The sequence below is a fragment of the Pygocentrus nattereri genome, chromosome 4 (genome assembly GCF_015220715.1).
Source record: "Pygocentrus nattereri isolate fPygNat1 chromosome 4, fPygNat1.pri, whole genome shotgun sequence".
Taxonomy (NCBI): Eukaryota; Metazoa; Chordata; class Actinopteri; order Characiformes; family Serrasalmidae; genus Pygocentrus; species Pygocentrus nattereri.
In genome coordinates, this window is record NC_051214.1 from 38,530,446 (window position 1) to 38,557,302 (window position 26,857).

General features: G+C 38.4%; 1 protein-coding gene across 3 annotated transcripts in view; it reads left to right on the top strand.

Moving 5' to 3' along the window:
- The first annotated feature begins 2,323 nt into the window (after window positions 1-2,323).
- The window catches only part of kif26aa (kinesin family member 26Aa), a 119,020-nt gene continuing 94,486 nt past the window's right edge, over window positions 2,324-26,857 (top strand). For 2 of the 3 annotated variants that reach the window (XM_037537958.1, XM_037537959.1), the window contains exons 1-2: window positions 3,055-4,711; window positions 5,123-5,326. In XM_037537958.1, the coding sequence (XP_037393855.1) occupies window positions 4,655-4,711; window positions 5,123-5,326 (261 nt within the window). In that variant the 5' untranslated portion in view covers window positions 3,055-4,654. Of the gene's footprint in view, window positions 2,673-3,054; window positions 4,712-5,122; window positions 5,327-26,857 lie in introns of those variants that run through there. The other variant, XM_037537957.1, reaches the window with a different exon arrangement.

The following is a 26,857-nucleotide window of genomic DNA, read 5'->3' on the forward strand; positions in this document are numbered from 1 at the left end:
AGTGGAGAGCTGATTATTGTGTTCTCTGATGATTCAGTTTAATCTGATGAAAAGATAGCAGGTGCTCATAAAATGCACCGAGTGAGATTATTGCTGGCACTGATAGAGATATCCTGACGATGAGCAGACAGCACATTGTCAGCTTATTAGACCGATGGATTGCATTTGATTGACCACATTTCCCATGAGGCATCAGTGACACTGCCACCAGAGGTGAAATGAGATTTCTTCACTGGTCCATTATGTCTAGGTAAGTAATCCGGAGAGAGAGAGAGAGAGAGAGAGAGAGAGAGAGAGAGAGAGAGAGGAAGAGAGAGAGAGAGGAAGAGAGAGAGAGAGAGAGAAAGAGAGAGAGAGAGAGAAATTTGAGAGAGAAAGAAAGAAAGAAAGAAAAGAATAAAGAAACAAACAAAAAAGAAAAGAATGTCTTCTAGAGGAATTTCACACAAAATAAAATGGTAAATAAGTGAACAGTGGGTTCTGTTGGTTTGGTTTTGTGAGCACTGATGATTTAAAGACTCTCAGTGAACAGATGCAGGTCTATATAACTGAGCGGCTGCAGCACTGAGGCTTGACATAAACGACTCTGCTGAGGTCAGTATTGTGGTCTGTTTATCTGAAACGAGCACCTCTGTGTGGCCCTGATAAGATTATTACTGCGAGGCTGAGGTTCATGCCTGCATTTCGCCTCCAAAAACTGCAAAAAGAATAAAAGACTAACAACTCAATTAGGCTTTGCGCTCAGACTGACTTGTGGGTTTCCTTTTCACTCTGCTGACAAAAAGAGCTGCCCTGTGGGCTCCATTTTTTCCTTGTTATCTCACAGCTGGGGGTCTTGATAGATACTGGTCAACAAGTTCACTAAGATTATATCAGCAATTAAAGCTTTTAAAGGGTATTGCAGAGATTATAATGATATACAATCTTGAGTCTTGAGTGCTTGATGCTTTTTAAAAGCTACAGGGTTGAATTCGTTGTGTCCAGTTGAACACGATGTTCTACAAGGCAGGTGTTCATTCAACATCATATATTTTCTTTCAAACATAGCCTGATCTGATGAGTCTCAAGCTGAAGGAGGAGGAGGAGGTGAAGAAGAAGGATGAGGAGGAGAAGAAGAGGAGACAATGGAGTTGCAGGAAAATAATTTGGGGCTCCTTAAGATGAAGAAAGAGTGTGAGAAAAAGAAAGAAGAGACAGAGGAAGAGAAGGAAGAAGGAAGGTCAATGAGAAGGAGGAGGAGGGCCTAGTGATGCTCAAGAAGAAGGAGGAGGAGAAGGGAGAGAAGGAGAAGGCTTGAAGATTTTTAAACTGAATGAGGAGTTGTAAGTAAAGAAGAAGAATGAGGATGAGGAAAAGAAGGAGGTGGAGAAAAAGAAACTGAGGCTTCTTTAGGTTACGAAAAATAAGGAGAAGAAGCAGGAGGATAAGAAGGAGGAGGGGAACAACAAGAAGAAGGAGGAAGTGCTGGGAATGGAGATTCTTGAAAAGAAAGAGGAGAAAAAGGGAGAGGAAGAGATGGAGATTCCAAACTGAATGAGAAGGAGAAGGTGAAGAAGAAGGATGAGGAGGGAAGAGGAGAAGGAGGTGGAGAAACTGTGGCTCCTTAAGAGGAAGAAAGAAAGGGAGAAGAAGAAGACTGAGAAGGCAGAACTGCTAGGAGTGGAGATTCTTGAGAGAAAGGAGGAAGAAGAAGGAAGAGAAAAAGATGGTTTGGAGATTCTCAAACTGGATGAGGTGGAGGTGAAGAGAAAGGATGAGGAGCAGAAGAAAATGAGTTTCTTAATCTTCACGATTAAGAAAGACAGGTAGAAGAAGGAGGAGGAGGAGGAAGACAAGAAGGAAAATGAGTAAGTACTGGGCCTGGGAAGAAACAGGAGAAGAAGGGAGAGGAAGAGATGGAGATCCCAAACTGAGAGAGAAGGAGAGGGTGAAGAAAGATAAGGAGGGGGAGAACAGGAGAAGCAGAAGGAGGAAAAGAAGGATGAGGAATAGAAGAAAAGGAGAAGGAAAGGGAGAAGTAAGATGAGATGGAGGAGGAGGAGAGATCATCTTGAAGTGAAGATAAAGGAGAAAGTGGTGCTTTGGATTCAGCTGGTTCAAATGAGCACATATTACATCAGCACAAATATGATCAGAACGGAAACACAAAAGGGAAACAGTAATACATTTTCATATTAATATGGAGCCAGTGCCATTATTATTATTATTAGAGGAGGAGGGGCTTGGGCTTTTTGAGGTGGAGGTTGGGGGGGGGGGCGGTGGGGGGGGGGGGGGGGGGCTGAAGAAGAGATGAAAGGACTGAAGCCCCTCGAAGTGGAGGAGTAGCAGAAGGAGAAGAAGGAGGAGGGACGAGGCTCCGCGTGCTTCAGTTGCGTTTGGGTCTTGTAGAGCGCAGGTGAGCCCATGGGCTGCGGGCTGCAGAGGATGAAAGCGCGCGAGTTGGAATCTGCGCTTTAACGAGAATTTACGCGCCGATGAGAGAGCTGTCCGTCCTTGGTCAAGAGAGGAAACGGCTTCATATGGCTTTACAGGACTCATCACAGGCTCGTGAGGATGCACAGAAAGACCCAACACCTGTGGAACTTAGCACGAGTCTTATAGATGCTGATGGCATATTTGGATTTACGAGTCACCTGCTGAAAAGGAGGCAGAAGGTATCACCCAGTTCGAATGTAAGTTCTTCCACCACTTCACTCAGTGCAGCAGTTTGCCGGAAGCGCTGCCTCTATAGCGGGACGCTCTGGAGCAGCCGCACAGGGGCGTCAGGTAGAGGGGGGTAAAGCACTGGTCGGTGGAGCAGTGGAAGTAATGGAGCTCCATCCAATACCTCTGGAATGGGTTGGAGTGGCATTTGTGATCCAACATCTGTACCTGACCTCACTAATGCTCTTGTGGCTACAATCAAATTCTCATAGCTCTTGACTTTCTGAAGAAACGCTGACGGAGCAGGTGTTTGCAAACTTTGCATATATATATATATATATATATATATATATATATATATGAGAATCGTTATAAGCGACTAGAAGTCATGCCAAGTATAAAATATGTGTACCATAAGGTGAAGTTGGTTATATGTGAACAGCATCATGTGCATCTATTGACCTGCAGTATGTAGGAAGGTTGAAAAGAGTTGGGGGAGGAAGAAGGCTTTGAGGAGGGATACTCAAGAGAGATGCTGTTACAGGACTAGAACAGGTTTCTAAGGCTATCAGTGTATGTACGATGCTTTCGACCTTCTTTTTGTGCAATCGATTAACACTTGTGCAAAGCAGCTCCACAATGAGATCTAGATTAGGACTTGTCTTCTGTTCAGCTGGAGTCTGATCACTGAACAGACATATTGCAAACTTTGTGATCTCATAAATTTAAATTGATCTAATGAGGCAACTTAGATAACAACCACAACAACAACAACGACAGCAACAATAATAATAATAATAATAATAGTAGTAGTAGGCTAATGTGCTTATGTTGTCATTAACTTAGTTTCAATTAACGGAAATTTGAAGGCAGTCCCGATTACAGATGATTTAAACATTATAGAGAGTAAGAAAGATACAGTACCAGGGCCTTAAAGAACTCCGGTTTATTCCAGTTAATAATGGACATTTTCTAAATGAGCAAAAGGAAATGTTGTAAATAGTTAATGTGACCATTAACGTGTTTTTCAGCGTTTTCTATAGGGGACCACGGGGCTCTCCGTCTCATACTATCTGAATCTAACGTATTTTCTAAAGTTAAAACAACATATAAGCTTTACAGTATAAATATCTCGTCAGTACGACTTCATTTTTTCGAGAGGAAACTGAAAAGGCACCTTAGACCGGGTTTGGGACAGTTTCAGAGTCTGGTCGTCAGGGGGCGCCAGAGCAACAGCGACCGACAAGGTCCTGCAGCCGTGCGCTCAGTGTGACTTAACTGTGTGAACTGAGTTGTGTGTTGAGATTCTGGTAATGGACCTTGGGTGATGGAGGCTGGCAGGGTTTCTCATTTAGCAGGATAAGTTAAACTCAACGTGTGAGCTGTTTGACTGGTTAGCTGTCCCTTACCTCCCATCCAATTGGACAGGCTTGATTATAAGCTTAAGTGAGAAATCCTGCTTTATGGATACAACATTTTACACACAAGCGTAGTCCTGCATGATCAGCCGGAGAAAGACCTCATCAGGGTTTTATCTTCTGTCTTTGTGCTCTGTGTGATTTGTTGCAAATTAGAAATCCAGAAAATAAATGTGGAATTTAAACGAACTGCTTGTAGTTTTTCACCAGAACTGGTTAGTGTTATACACTACCAGCCAATGGTAGGGCAGCAAGACCTTACTTTGTACTAACCAATCACTGTGTAGGGGGCGTGACTTGCCGCTGCAAGAGTGAGGGGAAAAAAGTGAACGCTTAGCAAAAAGCAGTTTCTCCGCCCCTCAGTGTCCCGAATTTAACACACGAGCAACTTTAAAGCCATGGTTTCATTCCATGTCAGTGTCAGTGCCAACTGCAGAGCTGCAGGACAACCTGTCTCGGGTTCTAACTCTGCAAACTGAGCACATATTTAGAACAGAGGCCATAAAGTTATGGTAGAGCAGGCAGGAAAAAGAGCACATCTCTCTAATGACTGGCAGTAAATTGGCAGTTTAGGGGAAATTTGACTAAGAGACATGTATGTAAGGAGACATGCTGCTGGAGGACGAAAAATGGACAACAGGAGGTTTACGGTAAGACATGAAGTGCGAGTGAATTGCAGACGGCTGGATGCGTCAGTGTGTTTCATGTAGTCAAATTTGATGCTCAAGTATGGTTTCATATCCAAAAAGAGCTGCACAGGCTGTAATATGACAGCTTTGGCCATTAATGTTCTTCTTGAGATGATTTACACAGTTAAAACTGACTTGACAGAAAAGGCTTCTTGCTTGTTCCCAGTTGAATGTCAGAATCAGAATTTACAAACTACAGAGTATGTGGTTCATCTCTATTGGTACAAATGTTAATATATATAATTCAGAAATAGAAAAAGCCCAAATTCACACCTTAGTTCAAGAGATACCTTAAAATGTGTATATGTTGGGTTGTGTACTGCTGCATTCTAATGTTGAAGACATTTCTCACTTGGAAACTGCTGCTTTCAGGTTGTTGAAGGCTCGGCTGGTAATGATTCCCTGCAGTGCGGTGGGTTCAGTCCCAGGAAGAGGCTTAACTCAGCTGAGGAGTTGCAGAGGGGCCAGAGGCCAAACCCAGAGGGCAGCGGAGCCAGTCTGTGCCAGAGATGCCAGCTGATCACGGCCGAGCTGCACAAGCAGGCGCTGGAGCTGGCAGCGCCAGAAACAACAAAGGTTTGCACGTTTTTCCAAGTCCTTTACACACTAAGACCCTGGAGTGCCCCTGCACTGCAGGTTTCAGTGTTGTCCCTGCTCCCAGCACACCTGACCCAACTCATCAGCTCATTAACAAGCCCCTCTTGAAGACAAAATGTGTGTTTTGGGGCAGAGAACATATTAAAGTGTACCAGGCTTTGGTGCAGGGGACTAAGAAAAGCTACATTAAGGGAAGGACACTGGTGCTGATAGAACAGTTTTAAATAGAATATGCAAGACCACATTGTCTAACAGTTAGATTTAAGATTTAACTGCCACCGGTCTCAATGGAGCTATTCAGAAATGTCTGTATTTGTTCTAGGGTGGCTTAAATGTAGGCCACTTGTGTTGTTTAGTCTCTCACTGTTCTACACTCTTAAAAATAAAGCTGCCAAAATGTTATTCTGAGCAGTGTTGTAGAACACAGGTTCCCAGTCCTAGTCCTAGAGTTCCTCGTGCTTGTGCCTTTTTGTGTTTTCTTGCTCTAATACACCTGCTTCAACTCTAGAGAGGCTTGCTTATTAATTGCTTAGGTGCATGAGGTTTGTTGGGAGCAGTGAAAATACTAAAACATGCAGGGCAGGGGGTATTCCAGGAGCAGGGCTGGGAAGCACTGTCACAAACAACTTTTGGTTCTCTTGATAGCCTTTCAGTGGATTAGGGATGCATGATGATAGCAGAATCATAGCAGTATCTACAGATAATTGCTTTAAAAATATCAGTGTTGATTTGTTGATGTCTCAAATGGATATTTGATGACATTTTATTCTAGTAGATCAAAGTGTTCAGGTGAAGGTGGGTTACTGCACTAAAATGTCTGCATTCAGCACATATGCGCATGTAAAATATTGGATATCAGCCCACAATTCCCATATCGGTGCATCCCTACAATAGACAATCTATTTAACAATCTATTTAAGTGTGAAGAACCTTTTAGAAAGTTTAAAGAACCTTAAAATCATGCAAAAGTTATTTATCAATTACACATTTTTCCTAAAACTAAACCTCCAACCTATGAACAAGTTAGGAACCTTAATTTTTAAAAGTGTTAGGAATGTAAGTAGGACTTTATTTCTTACCACAGCATTGAATAAAAGCCCTGTGATATCCAGAAACAGCTCAAGTGTGGGGCATTTGATGATGAAGGCTTTGGACATGTTAATACCACTGTCTCTAATGCTTTAGGAACCCTCTGAATCTCTTTCTGAGAACTTTTTGCTCACAGTGACAGCACTCTAGCCCCATCTCTTCAGCATAAACTGATTTCTATTTGGCTTTGTATTTCTCTTTGTAGGGGTATGCATACATTGTATGTGTATGCTTAGCATGTCTATGAGTGTACAGCACAGACAGACAGATAGAGAGACAGATAGATAGATAGATAGATAGATAGATAGATAGATAGATAGATAGATAGATAGATAGAAGGATACTAGGTACATTTAAAATGAACATTCCAGCATTTGCTGAAGCTTACTTAACCTTGCAATAGTTGCTGTAAAGGAGCAGGGACATGTTATGTAAAGACAGTTTACTGTTAGTCAATAAAGTTTCTGTGCCATTTGATCTGACCAGCTGGATGTAAATGAACACTTTACAAGCTCATTCAACATTGGGCAGGTTGCTGCATGAATGACGTGGCTCTATTAGGAGTCTTACCCTTCTATCTGCATGAAAGATTAATCACTGTAAGAACATGACATTTACAAAGCCTCTCCACTGTTCCTCTTACTGTTTATGGGAAACGTTTTGTAAGGGAAGCCACATGCGTTATGCGTTACGCATGCATGTTTGAGCGATTCTGAGTGAGCAGAGGTGACCTACTCAGCAGGATTTTATGATCCTATGAATAGTGAGAGATGACGCACTTTAAACAGCCATATTCAAGAAAAGAAGTGCTGAGAAACAGAAATATAAGCAGTCAGGCGTGTCATCAGTGATAGGCATCCTGATTATGGGATGGCATGTCCATAGTGCTGAGAGACGGCTTGCCTACTCACTACAGACAGGGCAGCATCACACATCATACTTATATGTATGTACAATGTAAAGTTCAAACAGTCGCATACAGTGCAGATACAGATACATACAACACGTGCTAAAAACATTGTAAAAAGATCATATCATATCTATTGTTATGTAGCAATTTAGCATTGTGTTACAATGTGGAAGACACTGTCTTAAAAGTAAAAATTGGTAGATATTTCTTGACTTGGATGTATGATTCTAGGAAACATTTTCAATTGGAGTATTATCTTTATGTTATGTGGAGGATGTTTGAACTTCAAAGGGCCAATATTCTACCCTTTTTTCTGAATAAAACTTTTTCCATGAGGTCCATTCCTTATATTTGTGTAGGTTTCTGCACCAAACACAGGCATGCTTCATTTTTACATGACAATTTTCCAAACTCTTTTTATCCTTTAGAATAAAAAAAGCCTTTTTTATCCCTGTGCATTTAAGACTGATAAATGTAAACAAGGCTGCCCTGTACTGGGTCTTACAAGTATTGTCAGCTGGACTGCTTTTTGAGTAAGTCCAACGTGAATGGGCAGGGCTTAAGGGTTGTAGGTTGAATACACACACACACAAACACACACACACACACATACATACATGCTTACCAGCCACTTTATTAGGTACTCCTGTTCAATTGCTTGTTAACACAAATAGCTAATCAGCCAATCAAATGGCCGCAACTCAATGCATTTAGGCATGTAGAGGTGGTCAAGACAACTTGCTGAAGTGCAAACTGAGCATCAGAATGGGGAAGAAGGGTGAGTTAAGTGACTTTCAACATGGCATGGTTGTTGGTGCTAGACGGCCTGGTCTGAGTATTTCAGAAACTGCTGATCTGCTGGGATGTTCACGCACAACCCTCTCTAGGGTTTACAGAGAATGGTCCGAAAAAGATAAAATATCCAGTGAGCGGCAGTTGTGTGGATGAAAATGCTTGTTGATGTGAGAGGTCAGAGGAGAATGGGCAGACTGGTTTGAGATGATAGAAAGGCAACAGTAACTCAAATAACCAACCAAAATCTCTGAGGAATGTTTCCAACACCTTGTTGAACGTGTTATGTATATATATATATATATATATATATATATATATATATATACATATATATATAAGTGTGTGTGTGTGTGTGTGTGTATATATATACATATATATATATATATATATATATATATATATATATATATATATGTGTGTGTGTGTGTGTGTGTGTGTGTGTGTGTGTGTGTGTGTGTGTGTGTGTGTACATATATACATACGATTTTGCAGCTTAATTTCCATGTACAGACTCTACGGACTGGGAAATTTGTGTTACATTTTGAAAATAATGTTTACATACTACATCAAGCTTTTTTCCCCAACATAAAAACAGTTTCCCAAGATACATTTCTTCACACTCTCACATCTCAGTTTCATGGGTACAGAGTATGTTATTGTTGCCTATATTTTATTACAGCCAAAAGAGCAAATATTACTTCAGAGCAGGGGGATCAGAAGTGGTTCTTGCATTTTGTCTTAATGTTTCAGTATAAAGAAAATAGTTAATCATTATTACAGCAGGAATTATTTTTATATATTTGAGTATTTTGTACTTTATCACTGAAGTGCACTGAATTCATTGTCAATTTCATGGAACCAGACAGATAACTTGTGCTTTGTACTTAAATAGGCTGTGGCATTCAAATTATCCTTACCTAATGCCAAGAAAACATTTCCCACACCTTTACAGCTCTATCACCTGCTTAAACTATTGACACAAGGAAGGTTGGATAAATTATTTCATTCTGTTTATGCTGTTTATTCTGTCCCTAATATCAGCATGTCTCCGAAGAAATCAAGATTTATCAGGCAATGTTTTTACAAACTTCCATGTGTCCAGTTTTGGTGCCCAGTGTAGCTTCAAATTTCAGTTCTTGGTGACAAGTGGAACCTGATGTAGTCTTCTGCTGTTGTAGCCCATCCACCTTAAGGTTGTATGTGTCTTGTGTTCAGAGATGCTTTTTGATCGCCACTGCTGTAAAGTGTCATTATTCCAGTTACTGTAGCCTCCTTGTCAGTTTGAAATTTAGCTATTCTCCACTGACATCTCTCATCAGTGAGCTGTTTCAAACTGCAGAACTGACACTCACTTAATGTTGTTTTTTTTGACTATTCTATGTAAAGAATTTGTGTAAATTCCAGGAGATCAGCAGATTTTGAAAAAAATCAGAACACTGCATCCAGCACCAAAAGCCTTGCCATGGTCAAAGTCACTTAGATCATTGTTATTCTTAATTCTGTTTTTTGTTGTGAACATTAACTGGCACATTTGACCCATATTGGCATGATTTTATGAACTGTGATTCTGCATTTTGATTGACGGGTTGGATAATTGCATGGATGAATAGATGGACAGATATTCTTAACAGTTACTAGTGACTATGTAAGAATATATATGGTTGCTTTCAGACACACATGGGATTGGTTCAGACTGAATGTACTGGATGTGCTATCATCTATAAATGGGTTTAATGTATCAGATAAGGAGTTTCTACATTTAAACTGCTTGTAATGCAGAACAAATTTTTTTGTGTACATCTGCTGATCTGTTTTGTAAAGGTTATTGAGGTTTGACCCATATAGTGTTTCCTCAATTGCTGTTTAATTTCCTGTGTACACAGTGCCATGATTGTGTAGAAAGGCTGTGTATGTCCATTTGTTTCCACATTCATCTGCCATACTTACAGCAGCACCACCTGGGTTCATTGTGTTTGAGGAAACAACGTATGTGATGGCATCCAAGTAGGAAATTAAAGCTACTTCACTTTCTACAGCTCAATAAAAGTGTGTTCCTGTTAGCTTTTTGGTGCATTTCCTCAAATCACGGCAGACTGTGCAGTCACTCACGTTGGCTATGTGTATCACGTCCTGGTCATGTCTTTACAGTAACGTCCTGTTTTTATTGAATGTCTAAGAATGATCTCAGAAGCTAATCAGTTGTTGCTCTTTGTGCCAACACATTGTTCTTGGCTTTCTCTACAGATTGAGGCATGCATATTAAAGGAATATGCCTGTATTCTATAAAACATCAGAAAACCTGTTGACTCAAAACACATTCAGCACCTGTCTGCTGGATCTCTCTGATCTAGATTCATTTGATTGCCTAGGCTGTTTATAAATCCATCATCCAAATTCACTGATATTGTCTCGCATCCTGTAACTCATTTGTCTGTTTCTTATAGTAATGTAGTAAGTTTCATGAAAACAGATAATCAAAACAGTTATAATACATCGTGTGATCACATCGAATGACATACATTCTAATGACTAGTAATACCCCATCAGTGCACAAGAAAAGAAAACTGAAGTTTTTAAAATTTATTTATTTTATTTTTTAAACTTTTTTGACTTCATGATTTTTTGGGTTTCTCAAGTATAATAATATCCACCTTGCTATTAGCCAATGAAAATGTGACTTGGACTGAGAACTTCAAGTATGTACTTTTGACATAATTTGTAATGAGCTATGAGTTTAATGAGCTATGAATGAGATGTATTTAATATGAACTTACACCACACGTTTGTTGTCACTGATTTTTCTAGTAGTGATTGCAAAGTTCCGATTTTGGATTTGGACCTCTTTTGTAGAGATTAGTTCATGGTTATATTGATGGCATCCAACATACTTTACTTTGGATCTGTTTGTTAGTTAGTTCATCCTGTGGGTCTGTATATTTTTATTTTCACTTGGGATGCTCAATAATACTACAATCCAGTTACATCTAGTCCCAGTTTCTATGTATATAACTGCTGATGCTTTGGCATCAGCAGACATGTTCATGAACAATGTTGGATATTAGCATTGAGCCATAGTTTCCATATCAGCACACACCAAATTTTCTAACTAATTCTAAATATAATTAACTATATTTTTGATTGTTGGTATTTTGATTTGGACATTTGCTGTCTCATCTACTGCAGCACAAAAACAGAACTCGGCTATTGAACAAGTCCAAAGCTTGAGGTGATTGGTCCCATTTGATACATCAGCTAAACTGCTCACATGTGTTCAGAATAGTTTACGGCCTATGATGTTTAAAACAATTAATAGTTAACATTATGTAGGTTAGCTGGGTGTGTAGCTTAAAATGTTCCCTTTTAAGTCACAAGCCAAGCAGAGATAAAACTGGTGTTTGTATCGCATCAGACTCAAGCTTTCTCTACTGCAGCTTCAAGAACATTCCGTACTCTGCTGTAAGACACATTGGACAGAGTTAAATTATCTGTCAGAACAGACAATCAGATTTAGGCTCAGTCATCCAGGCAGACCACTTTACCACTTTAAGATGTCAGTGTGATAGCAGAGTCTTTAACAAAAGCAGGATAAAAGATGTCCAGCCACTTTACCACACAAAGATACTGTCATTATGAGACACCAACATTTCTCTGTAAAGAGCCCCAGAGAAGGTTTAAAACTGACAGTCAAAGTATTCAGTTGATGCATAGAAGAAGCTGATATTGTAGCCAAGGCTTCTCACTCAAATAAGTAAAATAATCACAAATATGCACTTTAAAGATGCTACATTTTTACAAGCAGGGTACTAAAGATTTGGAAAAATGTGTTTTGGCAGTTCAGGGATCCTGTCTCTGGCCTGAGGAGATTTGGGCTGTAGGCTGGAGCAAAGTCACCAACCCCTTCATCTAACATTTCATCAGAGTAAAATTCACTTAGAGTTTCTCCTCAATTCAGTTTGAAAAGCAAAAGTAAGAACAAAAAAAAAGCTGTTGAAAGGAATGTCGATAGTAAACCGACATGTTTAATTAGTAATGTAGAGCCTAGTTTCTAAAAAAGGAAACGGTTTGCTTTATTTATTTGATAGTTATAACTCTAAGATGATTTGCTGTACAAATGTAAGAATTACTGGGGTAAAAGGATTTGTTAATTCTTTACTGAAGGTCAGAGTTCGTAAGGTTACACGACTCTTAAGCCTTTCATTGGCAACTAACACAAATTTATATGGATAAAAATAAATGAAGTGTTAAAAGCTTAGATGTTTACAATGATTATGCTATGATTTATTTAAAGCCAAGGCATTAACTGAGATAGTAGTAAGCTAAATATATGCAAAATCATCATTTATAGGGTACTTTCTATTTGGAGCAGGCCGTCACAAACCCCAACACCTAAATATATACTTGGATACTTATTTTTGCCATGCCCCTAGTTTTTAGTGCAGGAAGTGAGACTGTATCTCTCAAGGCCACATGGTGAGCAGTTAAATTGTATTGTTTTAAAGTAAATGTGCCCTAAAGTCTCAAAAGCACACATTGCAAATTTGACACTACTGAAACTATATTTTTGCAAATCTAGTAAAAGTTTTTGTCATTTAAGGAAACACATGATTTTGGGTGTCTACAGCTGGTCAAAACTGTATTTGCTGGTCAGGTACTGGCTAGGACTTTAGATTTTCTGCTCAAAATTAGCTAAAAGTCACCACCAAAACAGTCACTATTGAAACATTTGGCAGCTTGGGTTGTGTTATGACTGTTTAGTTAGTCACAAAATTAAATTTTCAGTCATTTCTTTTAATAACATAATCATAATTGAAGTATAGGGTCATTCAAGGCAAAACACTTTAGTCTAATGTCCAAGTCATAAGTCTGACATGTGTTTTGAATTCTGATCCAGTTCAGTAGAATGATCCATAGAGACATTTATCCATCACCTGCCAGTTGTCATACAAATTGCTAAGGCAAAATGACTTCAAAATTGACAAAAAGCATCCTTTGAGGCAACTCACTCTTATTGCAAAAAGTATTCATAAATGTCTGTGCAAGTTAATGATAGTTGTCATGAAAGTCTTTTATCCTGTGGCCTTATGAATGCTGCTCTTCAATGAAGTGTTAGCTTTGAATTTTCTGAGTTGATGGATACAGGGCATTTGTTTCCTTTTGACTGAAGAACATGAGAATATGTTTTTACCACTGTATCTTCACTGAGACTTTAGACACTGTTTCAAAAAGGACTAGAGATCTCAGCCTGGAAAAGAACTTGAGTAGCTTTTTTGTTTTTCATTTGATCATGTCGTCTTAAGACATTTGCTTTGAGTGGCCGAGAGGCTCTGCCACATTCATATAGACCTCTTGAGAGATGGAAACTATTAGCTAAACAGTGACACCTAGAGGAGGTTTAAAGAACTGCACTACTCTATATTTATTACATATGTACCACCGTTGAAGTGAAAATATGTTCAAAACAGGCTGCATAATAGCTCAGAATGTGCTGCACAACCACAAAAAGGCAATTCATATAAAATGACCTACATCAAAGCCTTCAAGAAGGATCTCAAAGAGACTTTTCTGGTTGAAAAGAATTTGTGAGGGATGAACTGGGAAGGAGCCGATGGACTGGTTCGACCAATGGTCCCGTCAGAATAAATCTAAAATGACCAATATCAAAGCCTTTGAGCAAGATGCTCTCAAAGGGGTTCCATAAGTTTTTTTTCTGTGGATGAAAATCATTTGCGAGAAATAAACTGAAGGAGCTGATGTACTGGTCCGTGTGATGAGAATTTAAACCTGTCCACGTCTCTGCTGCCTCAGCTTGCTGCTCAGAGAGCGTGACTGGGGTTTATGGGGGATGCAAGTGGAGAGCTCTCTCAGGGAAACTCCCTACATTTCCAATACCTTCACCAAGCACTTGCCTCTCTTTCTCTCTCTCTCTCTCTCTCTCTCTCTCTCTCTCTCTCTCTCTCTCTCTCTCTCTGTCTCTTTGTCTCTCCCTTTGGTTCTTCCTCAGCCTGCTTTGTCTTTGCAAGTCTAGCAAGTGACCTTGCGACTCTGCAAGTGTGATCCTTGCTCTTTTTATGTCCTATAATGTGTCATCACATATCTTTCGTAGGAAGAAAAGCAAAGATTGAAGTGAACGTTCATTGCAGAATATGCGGGTAGACCACTCTTCCTCCTGTTTTCCTCTATTACATCTCATGGACAGGTCAGCCACTGTGAATGACTTGTTACTGTTGCTGTTTGGTGAAGATGCTTAGAAAAAAAAATATCAGTCAGCAGCTTTGAGAGATGTGGAAAGAAAGAGCAAGCTTTTTTGCTTGGGCAGATATTTGAGGAAAAAAGAGATGAGGCTTGAAGATTAGCCCAGGTAATCTCACTGGACTAGTAATGTTATTGTGAATACTGAGACACTGAGTCCACTTCTCCTTGTACTGATTGCATCTTGCCCTGAGGGGTCACAAACTGTTCATCACTGATCAGTCTATCAAAGTGATGGGATGCAGGTTACCAAGGCAACTTGAATGAAGGACAGTGGAGGAAAGCATCTTTACAGTGCATAGCTATATGTGAACTGCTTTAGTCTCATAACATCCATCCATCCATCCATCCATCCATCCATCCATCCATCCATCCATCCGTCCGTCCGTCCACTCATTCACGTATCTTCCATCTTTATAATTAGGTACCACTCTGGACACAATGCACAGCTTTAGCAGAAAGACAGAACAATAATGTTTTGTAGATTTATAATATTGAAAATATTCTTTCTGAATTTTGTTTTTGTCCTTGAAATAAAATGTTCCAAGAGCTGTACTATTAGACAACATAATTATACAATTTCTGTGATTCAGTTTTATTTGTTGACCACTCATATGGGATTACTTGACTTTAGTACTTGGTAAGTTGCTCATCCAATATAACCTAGACATGTAAAATCATTGCTCAGTTTTTTAGTTATCCTGCATGTCATCCATAAGCCTTAATCTATTAAGATGCCAGACTGTTTCAGGTATTAACTATGAAAGAATAAATGTAAAATCTATATTTTAGATAGCACAATTTTTGTGTTGAAGTTTTTACTTAATGGCCTATATACACTCTAAAGATAAGATTCCACAAAGGGGTCTTTGAATGATGGCTTAGAACATAGGTGTCAAACTCAACCACAAAAAATCTGTGGGCCAGATGTGTTTTTATTTCATTTTATTTAACATGTTGCTGTGACCTGAATGGTTTATTCAAAATATGCCAAAACTGCAACAGCAAAGTAGGCATTGAATACTTATTCAAAAATAATTCTAAATAAAAATAAATAGTCTTAGGTGGTTAGGTCGTGTCTTTCAGGCAATGTAAAAGTTGTACATTTTTGTGTGTGAAGAATATTTTTAAGGGTTTATAATGTATTCTTTAGGAAATTTAAAATTGGATCTTACTTTTTTGGCATCTTTATTGTAAGAGTGCTCAGGGCAAGTAATTTGACATTCATTCCTAGTTTTGGTGTTTAAATGTGTTACTGCTTGTGCACGAAAGCTTTTACCTAAATTTAAATGGGCTTGGGTGGCATGACATGAGTCTTTCTTTTGGTAACCACAACATTTTGAGTGGAAATGCTTGTGCAAGCAGAAGCTGAGCGATAACAAGCCCCATGGAGTAAATGGCAGAGGTAGCCAGTCGGAATACACAAAGATACCTATCATTACACCTGTAGGCCTAAGAATTTTGATCCAACTTGTGCATTCTATGGAACTAGCCTACCTGCACAATCTAAATAAAAATGGGGCTCCACTCCATTCTTAGAAATAAAGGTACCAATGACTGTGTTTTGCACGAAATGAGATCCTAACAAATTAAATTATCTTAAATCTAATCTAAATATTCTCATTTAGAGTTTGGATGCAGGAATATTGTATGATTGTTCAATTTTATTCTGAATGTTAACTTGTTTTAAGTCATTTTATTAAGCATTTCACTTCATAAAATACTTCAAACAAGTAGAACATGTCTATAAAGTAATTAAATAATCTTATAATAGCTCAGCACAGACTCAGATTAAGAGATATTAAATATACTGACCACATTTATGATAATTTCACTTGCCAAAAAACTTTTTTTTTGCAACATACCATAGAAGAACCCCTATTGATTCTCTAAAGCAACCTTTCAGTGGATGATTCTTTAGAGAATCATGTAAATGACATATGTGAGTGTGAAGAACCTTATTAAAGTCTTAAGATTTCCCACTTAAGATCAAGGCTCTAGGATAAAACTGTATAGAACTTTTATGTGATGTGAAGGTTTTTTGAAACATTTAAAAGGTTCTTCACACTCGCAAATCTCTTTTCCAAACATGGTTCTTTAGGAAACTGCAAGCATTTCTTTTATAAAATCACTCAAAGTGCCCTTTATTTTTAAGAATGTATAGCAGTTCATCTTTCTGTCTCTTTTTCACCTCTAGCTGTTAATGCCTTCTGTATATTACAAAGACAGCATATACTAGAAGCATCAACACAGCGTACAACCCCATCTTTCAGGTACCTCAAATATAAATGGTCTGGCTTTTTTAAAGGCCACTGTGCAGCAAAACCTCTAACGAAACCAAGCTAATGAGGGTAACCTTTGATTCGGTGTGGAATCTGCGAAGGAGAGTGAAAAGAGTGGAAGCTCTCCTGCAGCTGCATTGCAACTGTGGCTGAGATCAGTGCACAATTTGCATTAATCACTCCTGAGCAGGAGCTCTCTAACACACGATGACTGATGAGTGCATGGCGAGGAGACACGTGAAGGAAGTGGGCTGTGTAATAGAGCCAGCAGCTGCTTAGTGTGTAGTGTGTAGTATACCATGATGGGAGAGACTACAAATCCGGGCTAAGAAAAGGAGTGACAGCATGTGACAATATGTGAACATTTCATGATGAATGAACAAACATAGATTGTGTAAATTTATTAATTTTATTGAATTCTATTAATTGTAGGGCTGCCAAATGACTAAAATAATTAATCACCATTAATCACACAAATTTATGCCATTTGTCTTGTGTCTTATTTGCTGTAAATGAACCCTAAATAAAGATTTTCCTTTAAAAAGGCAGGTGTCCTCTCCTGCCAACATTACTGATGATGTTGATATTACTGGCATCAGCATTTAAATGACCACTAAACAAATGTTGTGGTAGCTGTAAATAACTAGCCATTAATGGAACTCACCATTTAAAAGCCGTGTTTGAACAAGAAAGCTAAAGTGACATAGCAAATGTCTTGCTAAAAAAATTATTCATTTAACATAATGGAAAAAACACACACACACAAAAAAGAATAAAATGTGGCTTGTTAAAAGGTTTTACTGTATTGTTTTTATGTTTTTTTTTCCAATATGTTAGACACATAAATAAATTGTGTGTTAAAATTTGCAGAAAATTCCATATTTAAGTTGCCTGTAGGGGGTGTGTTCACATATTTGCACATAGAAATTCAACAGAACATGTCTGACCAGGAGTGTTCAAACTTCTGCATATGAACAACTTCTGGTGTGTATTTTCAAACAAATGGTGCAAGAAATAAAAACAAAGAAACCAAAAAAAATGATGTTTTGACATTAATAGAGCAATTTTATAGCATATTTTGGGCTGTGTTCAAAAATTGAAAGTGGGTGAAAATGTGCAGCGTTGTAAAATTGACAGTAGTGGTAAAAAAGCATCAAATGTATCTACCCATTACAGTATCATTCCTTTAATGCCTGCTAGCACTGGCTTTGCAGAAACTCTCCCTGACTTCCTCAATTCTCCTTTTAAAGAGCTATCTCTTTTCACTTAAGTTCTATAAGACATGGCTAGATGGAACAGGGAGGGGATCACTAGAAAAGAAAACACCAGGAGACATAAGAGTGAAAGAGGCTGAAATGACTGCCTTAGAGCAGAAGAACGCTGTAATGTCAGAAAAAAAAGAAGTGGAGGAGAGTGAAGAGACAGAAGGCAAAGCCAGTAAGAAAGAGCAGTGAGAGAGACAGTTCCAAAGGAGATAGAGAGTTGTGTAATTGCTACCATCAGAGCCTGTCATTAACCTGAGGGAATGGGGCTCTGAGTGAGGCTGTCAGAGCCTGGGGGGAGATATGAAGAGACTTGGTGGGGGCAGGGTACCAGGTGTGGGGGGGGGGGGGGGGGGGGTTTGAATCAGTGAGGCCATGGGGCCAGATAAGCCAAGGGAATGGCACTGGAAAAGATTGAATGACAGGCTAAGTGAGCCGTGAAGCAGATCAATGCTGTGGTTTTGCTAACTTTAATTCAGGTCTGTCACTGAGTCAACGCCTCCATCACTCGACTCTCCTCTGAGCTCCTTCCACTGCAACGGGCGTTCCACATATCCACACCGTTACTGAGCCTTTTCTCTTCTAGATGGCACTCAAATTAGACTTAGAAATTAGAAAGATATGTAGAGTGTGTGTACCATTGTAAAAGTGAATTCCACCATTTTTAAAATCTCTGCATAATTACATTGATAAGATACAAACAAAGTCATTTAGAGTGGTCTGATCACAGAGAATGCTCCGTTCTAGCTCTGTTAGAAGTAGTCGAATTTGAATTGTTTACAGTGGTGGCTCTTAGGAACCAAATCATTGTTGTAATTATTTAATAATATGGTTATGGTTATAATTGTTGATATGGTTATATAATATGGTTATAATTATTTATAATTAATGATTAATTGCACCTCTTGGTGCCGGAGACATTGCTTTTAAGTAGTTTTTGAAGGTTTTGGCCTTTATTCATTTTTAGTCAATGGAGAGGTGGGATATATATATATATATATCAACATTACAAGCTTAGAAGACGTGTAGCTTCCCTGATGGGGAATTTGTGGATTTTAAATAAAATGTCCATATTTGTGGTGTACACATTGCAATCCCAGGTTCCTATTACCACCACTGTAAAATAATCTGTTGCAAAGTTTCTCTACAATGACCCATTTCTATGCTACTGACCTATTCACCAGCATGCAAAACACAACATATTGTCACTGCCCAAAGAAAAACATCTTCAAAGTGGCAACTTTACAGGAGAGGCCAAAAACTTTACATTCAATGTAAGTAAATAAGGATATTTTATTCCAAGCTATTTTGGAGCATTTCTATCAGTCTATTTATAAGCAAAGTTCACACAATGCAAAGGGCAGCTGTCGTGCTCAAATGATGCAGCAAAATAAAAACTGAAAAAAAAATGGAGATGCATATTTTTCTTTGGACAGTGATGATATGCTAGTTTTGTGGGTGACTAGCAGTGACGGTCTATGCAGGTTTTCCTAGCAGGGACTAAGCGCTTGTTAGCATAGCCAAAATGCTACTGTTCCAGACACCAGGGAGCAGGTTAGATTTTAGCTGTCACTCTCAACACTAGTCACTCGACTTCAGTCTTTAATCATCTAAACTTGTGTCAGCAGAGGGCCAGTTAGTCAGAATCAAACCTGTTCTGTGGTATGTGGCTTTTTTGGATCTAAAGCCTGCTCATTACCCTGAAGTTAAGTTAGCTAATCAGGCTACACAGCAAAACACCATAGAACGGGTTTAATTTTGCTTTTACATCACTTCAGTGCTAGTTGCTCGACTTCAGTCCCTCAGATTTTAATCATTATCATATTAACTCATGCCAGTGCTTTAGCTAGAATCAAACATCAAACAGAGAATCTAAGCTAATGCTAAGCATTAGCTAGTTAGCAACACTGTTTAACATTAAGCAATTCTGGAACAATGGAAAGTCAGTGATTTGAGTCCCGTGTTGGATTGTCCCCTATATGTGACTTACTATGCTTTTACCCCTACCCAATAATACATACATACATAATGCTGTGTATCACCGTATAGACTGTTCAAAGGTGGATAATAATCAGAATAGATAAAAACAGCTTTAGTAACAACTGTTGTTTTTAAAATTCACCCTTATAAAGGTTAATGTAGTTTTTTTTTTTCTTTCAGTTATCATGTCAGGCTTACGTAGGTGTCATAAAGCCATACGAATGCTGCCCTTCAGTAAGGTCTTACCAAAAAGTCTTCTGCGTGTCAAGTCTTTCTAAACCTCTGGCTTATTATATGATAAGGCTTATTATTCAGTAACTACGGGACTTCAGTGCAAACTGCATGAGATATTCTTAGGTTATAGAAGTGTGTAATACATCTTCCCATTTTTGTAAAGCTGCTTTGTGACAACATCAGTTGTAAAAAGCGCTATATAAATAAATTTGATTTGATTTGATTTGATCTTTGGGCCTGCTGGTGGGCTCTGGCCATTTACAGGTTAAAGTATGGACTGGTTTTAGGTTGACTAAATGTGAAATAAACATTGCTTTGACATGCTGTTGTTTTCTCCTGAACGCAGTGATTCTGGGACTGCTATAGCACTTTGCAGAGTTACTTACTGTTTTGCGAGGGATGCTCAAGAGTGTACTTTATTACAGTGCTGCAGTGGTTTTAACATGGTAGCTCGTCCTAAGAGGCCCCTCATGCGCTGTCAATGCAGAAGCACTTAAATTCAGCCGAGACTTTATGACCCCCTTCAGACTCGCTATGGCTGGTCGCTGGAGCAGTAAAGCTGCAGGTTTAGCATTGGCACCTCCTGTACAGACCTCTTTATGGCATGTTTGGGGTAAAAGTCACTCGAGACAAACAGGGCACAGGCATAGATTCCTAATTAGCTGCAAATCTGGCTCTACACGCAAAGCAATTTTGACTACCTTACATTTTCTGCTGCATGTGTGTAAGCTCCTGTTTGATGAAGTTACTTCCAAGCATTATAATCCTAGTTGTCTCATAATGCTACCCGGTTATCATCATTTGACTTTCAACTCCCTTATCTCTCCAACACACTACAGCCTGTTTGACATTGCCGCCTTTAAATTGGTTGTCACTCGTGTCAGCTCTGAGATTGGGGTAAAAGATGGGGATGTTTTGTGGAAGGAACACTGGACAGGTGTGTGGTGGAGATAGTGTGATGGCATAGTTTTGCTGTGAAGCTTTGGTGTAAACTTTTTATATGATGGTAACATACCACAATCAAAGGATGTAGTTTCTCAACCTTAAAAAAAGTCTAAGACTCAGACTTTGGCTTGAGACATCAAACATGTATTTTGTTCAATGGGCGCTACAGCCTTCAATTAGCATTGTAAGGTTATTTGCTGTGTTATGTAGTATCAGTAGTGCAACATTTGTTTGACATTGACAAAATTTGCAATTTTGTATAATTTTTGTGTTTTTGTTTATTTACTACAACACTAAACATTACACTCATACATCACATAGTCTCTACGGTGCTATCTAGAGGCTAGCTGTCATTGGAGATATAAGTTCAACTGGTCATCAAATTTTTTTTCTTGGTTAAAGGAATAATTCAGCCAGCTAGTGAGAAAAAATCAAACAGACCAAAACCTTAACTATGAACCCCAAAGCACGTGTAGTCTTTCAAATTTTACTGACATACTTCATTTGAAGGGTGTCTTTCTTATCCTATAAACCAGGAAATGTCTCTTTAGAAACTACTAGCAAGCATATTATGACACATGTATTAATGTTAATTAATGCTGTAATCTGAGAATACAATTTATAATGTAGCATGTCTAATATAGGTATTTATATAGGTATATTTTAAAGGTTCATAAGGAAATGTATATTAACAATGGTACTATTTAAAAATTCTACCTTTAAAAAGGGTGTATTAATGCTTTAACATTATTAATTTAGTCAAAAACAACTTTAAAATGATTGCCATTACAACTGGCATCTCTTAAGGCTCAGATGTTGATTACTGATCTTACTTTGTCAGTTTGATCACACATAACAGGTCACTGTTGCACTTTTCAATTATGTGATATAACTACTTGTTAATGAAGTGTTCATGACCTATTTAATAATCATTAATAAACCTATTTAAAGCATTCAGAATTAATAATGAAACCATTCTTCTTCTTCTTCTTCTTCTTATTATTATTATTATTATTATTATTAGTAGTAGTAGTAGTAGTAGTAGTATTAATAATGCAATGGTATGTTAAATGAACAAAAATGAATCAATGAACCTCGTAGAGGCAACTATAATACAATTAAAATAACACCAAATAAAGGAACATTTTCTAAACAGTATAGAACCTTTTAAACATTCTTTGAGTTAAACAGTTCTTTGAGTTATCATGGTTATAAATATAACCCTTGAATGACCCTCTTTGTGGCCATAAAAAATGACTACCATCTATATTTGGAAAAGACTTTTCTGCAGTTACCATCATGCTGAGTCTTCAGTGCACAGCTGAGGCTTACTCCCTAAATAACCCCAAACATTTGGTCTTGGCTTGCTTACAAATGTCCTGCAAACCTGAACAGGAAACACATATCAGCACCATACACACAAACCTCCCTGTTAGGCAGAGGAAGTGAGCTCAGTTTGGCTATAAACTTAGACTCTGTCTGTAAGGTAATGAGCTCACAAAGGCATGTCAATACTGACGATTTATGTTGTGAAGCTGGAAAGACTCTGCTCTCCGTTGTGTAGGCATTCCTCCAGAGTTTACAGCTACTGGCTGCCATGATAAACTCATAAATGTGCCTGGGGCTGTGTTACGGGTTGTGACTGAACATTCTTGTTCATTCTAAGTCTTTGACTGTGGTGCCATCAACAAAGTACTTGACTGTGTTTGTGTGAGTCACAGAATGTCTTGAGAACAGTAACAAGGGTGAGGAATAGGTCAGCGCTACCTCCTGAGATCATGTGTTTTGTCAGGTTCTTGTACATGCTATCCCCTTGACCTTTCTGTCCTGTGGTGTGTCCATGGCTACTGCGCAGATTCTTTACATTCTTTATTTTTATGGGTTTTAACTAGGGCCTGACCAATGTGAACATTTTCTAGTCGATTAGATTTACAGATTTTATGGGGCTAAAAGTTCAGAAAATATTAATATATAAAAAATATAATATATAAAATAAAGACTTTTTCCTTTCTCGCAAAAACGAAAGCTGTTTTTATTTGGTGGTGACAGTGTTGTTGTTCTGCCAGGTCTGCCAGGTATACCAGGTCTTGCATGAATGTTGGGAATCCCGAATTCATCTATTAGTAATTTTTGAACTTCAGATTTGGAAACGTGTTTTTTTTTTTTTTGTTTGTTTGTTTGGTTTTTTTTTTTTATTTAGTTTGCTTTGACTTCCCCTTTCTTTATACAAGTAAATATCTATTCTCTTAAGAAACATCTCCTGAAAAAATTAATAACTCAATGGCTGTTTTAATTTGAAATTAAATCGATGAAGAGTGGCCTCTGACTTTTGCACAGTACTGTAAAACAATGATCAAAGAACCATTTGGAACTTGTGTGGTTACATGCGTACTCTCCATGATGGAGAACTTGTTGTATATGTTTCTGTATACAATGATTTAAAAATGGGTTTAAATAGGACCACAGAAGGTTTTTAGGATTGTTTGAAGTCATTAAACCTGTTTGGCTAGTACATAGAACCCTGTTTTGAAAAGAGTTGAGGAGTAAGGAATGGGACTCTGTAATAGTTTAGGGGATTAAATCACTGGCTGTAGTTGGTGTTCAGATGTGGTGTTCAGTGAGACACAGATGTAAAAACCAGTGAAGTTAAATTAGCATTGATGATTTGTTATCTTAAAAAGGAGGCACTGTTTCCTGTCAAAACAGGAAATGACAGGAGGACAAAGGGAGGAGTGGAAAAGTGTGTTTGATGTTGGTCAGCTGGAGGTCAGGAATGTTTGGCTTTGACCTTGATTTAAAAAACAGAGCCATAAAGCCTGAAACCTGGGGCGATGTGTCTAAAATGGGAAGTTTTCATTACCTTGTTGACATGGAACATGTAATCGTACTCTCCACTGCTGCACTGTTGAAATGTTAGCTTATCCATGCTGCCTGTTTTTGGCACAGGCCAGAGCAGATATGGATTTTGGGAGGAACTCGACCTGCCCTAATACACACGTCTCACCCTGACGTCTGGATGTGTTGTGATAATATGTTTGAGAGATTTTCTGGTTGTTCTGATTTTCCACACAGTTAGACTGGGTCGCTTTTCTTTGTTTTAGCCCTTTAACCATGAAAGCAGACTCTTTGTCATTTCTGTTCATTTGAAATGAAATGAACCGAACTGATGTGGCACATGTCTGATTGTTTTTCACCCAGGAGGCAGACTTTTACAGCAAGAGCCTTGTACTGACTGACTGAAACTTTATGATAGGTAAGCTTAGACTGATACTTTACTTGAATTAACATAAGCAAATAGGACAATATAAATGACAAGATAGGAATAATGCAAAGCATGCTAATTACACATTATACTAATTATCAGGAAAAACACAAATAGGTACAGAAACTGACAACAGCGCTCTTTACCGATGGGAGCTTACAGTGTCAGATGAACACCCTATGCATATTAATGAAGTGCAAATAGTTTTATTTTTGAAGACAGTGCTATTTGATGTGTTGTGCAGTGGATGTCTGGTATATGCTAATGAAATCGAATCTTCTCTCTGGCAATTAGTATGTTGCTATGGTAGCAAGAAAAAATGACCGCTTTGATTTGTTTTTAAAGAATTTGGAAAGTGAGTGTTTCCTGACTAAAAAAACAAAAACTTTCAGGGTAAAAGAAATCTGTTTCTGAAAAGGAACTTGTTTGGCAGTATCATTCTTAAGACTTGTTTTAAAACTGCCTAATAAGTTTTTCCTTTTTTCAGACACAAATTTCTTTGTGGGCCAAGACTGAAAAAGGATATTGTCCATATACAAGTCAGATACTACCCTTCATTCATAAAATGTTTAGGTCACACAGCCATTTTTCAGTATCAGGATAAAACAGAAATATATATAACAGAAAATTACACAGAAACCATCATCATCATCATCATTGTCGTCATAATCGTGATCATCATCTTTAACCGCTTAGTCCAGATAGGGCTGTTGCTACACAGAACCCCCAACAACTAAATATAATATTACAATTTTCAGTATTCAATGTGTTCACACTTTGATTTTATTTTGATTTTGAGACTCAAAATCAGTTTTTCAAAGAAGTCTGCAGGAATGTTTTCCATGCCTCCAAAGTTCAGTCTTAGAAGTTGGTTGTATTCCCTGCTTCTTACAATCCTTTTTCACTTATTGTCCTTTGTGAGTTCGGACCATGCCTTGGTGGTAATATGAGAGAACACTGAGCGGGAGAACTCTGTAGCTAGAAGGTCAGATCCCCCCTGGTAGCTGTAGCATGACAGATATTGGGCTGAGGAACAGGAAGGAGAAAGGGTGGCGGTGAGGAATGCGAACACTTCATCACAGAAATGGAAGGTGAGGATGTGAATTTATAGGGCTTTAGATTGGAAGGAGGGGTTTGAGGCATGTTCCTCCTCCCAGACTTCAGTTATAACATAACTGCATTTTGACTTTTCCTGCCTTCACACAAGTCTCCCAGTCAAAATAACTACTGATGAAATGAAAACTAGTCACTGACTTCTGCCCAGTAGTATACATGTCTGTTAATGCTGATGCTGGTGAGGGTATACAAACTTTTATAAGATGTAGAAATGCAATTTAACACAGTATCTAACACCCTGTTGTTCCCAAAAAAACTGACCATTTGCAAAATTATGATTGACATGCCTCTCAAACAATTACAATCATCTGTAAATGTGGCTTTTACTATCAATTGAAGGAAAACTTCAACAGAACTCCCCAAAAAACCTGCAATGAGAACAGCGATGGCAGCAATTTGGTCAGAATTATTACACATACTTTGTAAGTGTGCTCATTGTGCATTTTATCAACTCCACTTACTGAATAAGTGCAGTTCTACAATTACTGTAATCCATCTGTCTCTTTACTTAATTTGTTAGCCCATCTTTACTCCATTTGTCAATGATCAAGACCCCTAGAGGACCACCACAGAGCAGGTATTATTTGGGTCGTGGATCTTTCTCATCACTGCCGTGACACTGACATGGTGATGATGTCATGTGATGTGTGCTGCTGGAGTTTTTAAACACCTCAGTGTCACTGCTGGACCAGTGCACCAACCAAAAATATCCATCCAGCAGCATCTTGTGGGCAGCGTCTTCACCACTGATGAAGCACTAAAGGAAGACCAACACAAACTGTGCAGCAACAGATGAGCTACTCTATCTGACTTCACATCTGTAAGGTGCACCAACACATTAAGTATGTCTAACAGAGTGTAGAGTGAGTGGACACAGTGTTTAAAAACTGATCCTCTCGTACCAGCACAACACACACTAACATGCCTCCACCTCGTCAGTATCACTGCAATGCTGAGAATGATTCACCACCCAAATATTTCTTGTTCTGTGTTAGTCCTGTGTGGGTCCTGACCATTAATGAATGATGTAACCGTAGGGTAGTACATTTTACAAAGAAACAGGTTGACTACAGTCTGTTATTGTAGAAGTACAAATTGCACCTATATGGTAAGTGGACCTGATAAACTGGACAAATAGTGACACTGAGTGCTCTTTGGTTTTTCCCTGGTCTAATCATGGTAAGCATAGTTGTTTTTCTTCACTTTAAATTAGCCTGCATCCATATTCTGTCCGTCCTTAAACATGAATGTCTGCGCTTGCCATCTTGTAAAGCCATTTTACTTCTGAAAAAAAAAAATGTTTCAGATGTACAAATGTTTGCTGAGTCATCTTTCTGAATCATCCTTTGTTCTACTGAACATTTTAGTCTGTTAGCACACAATATT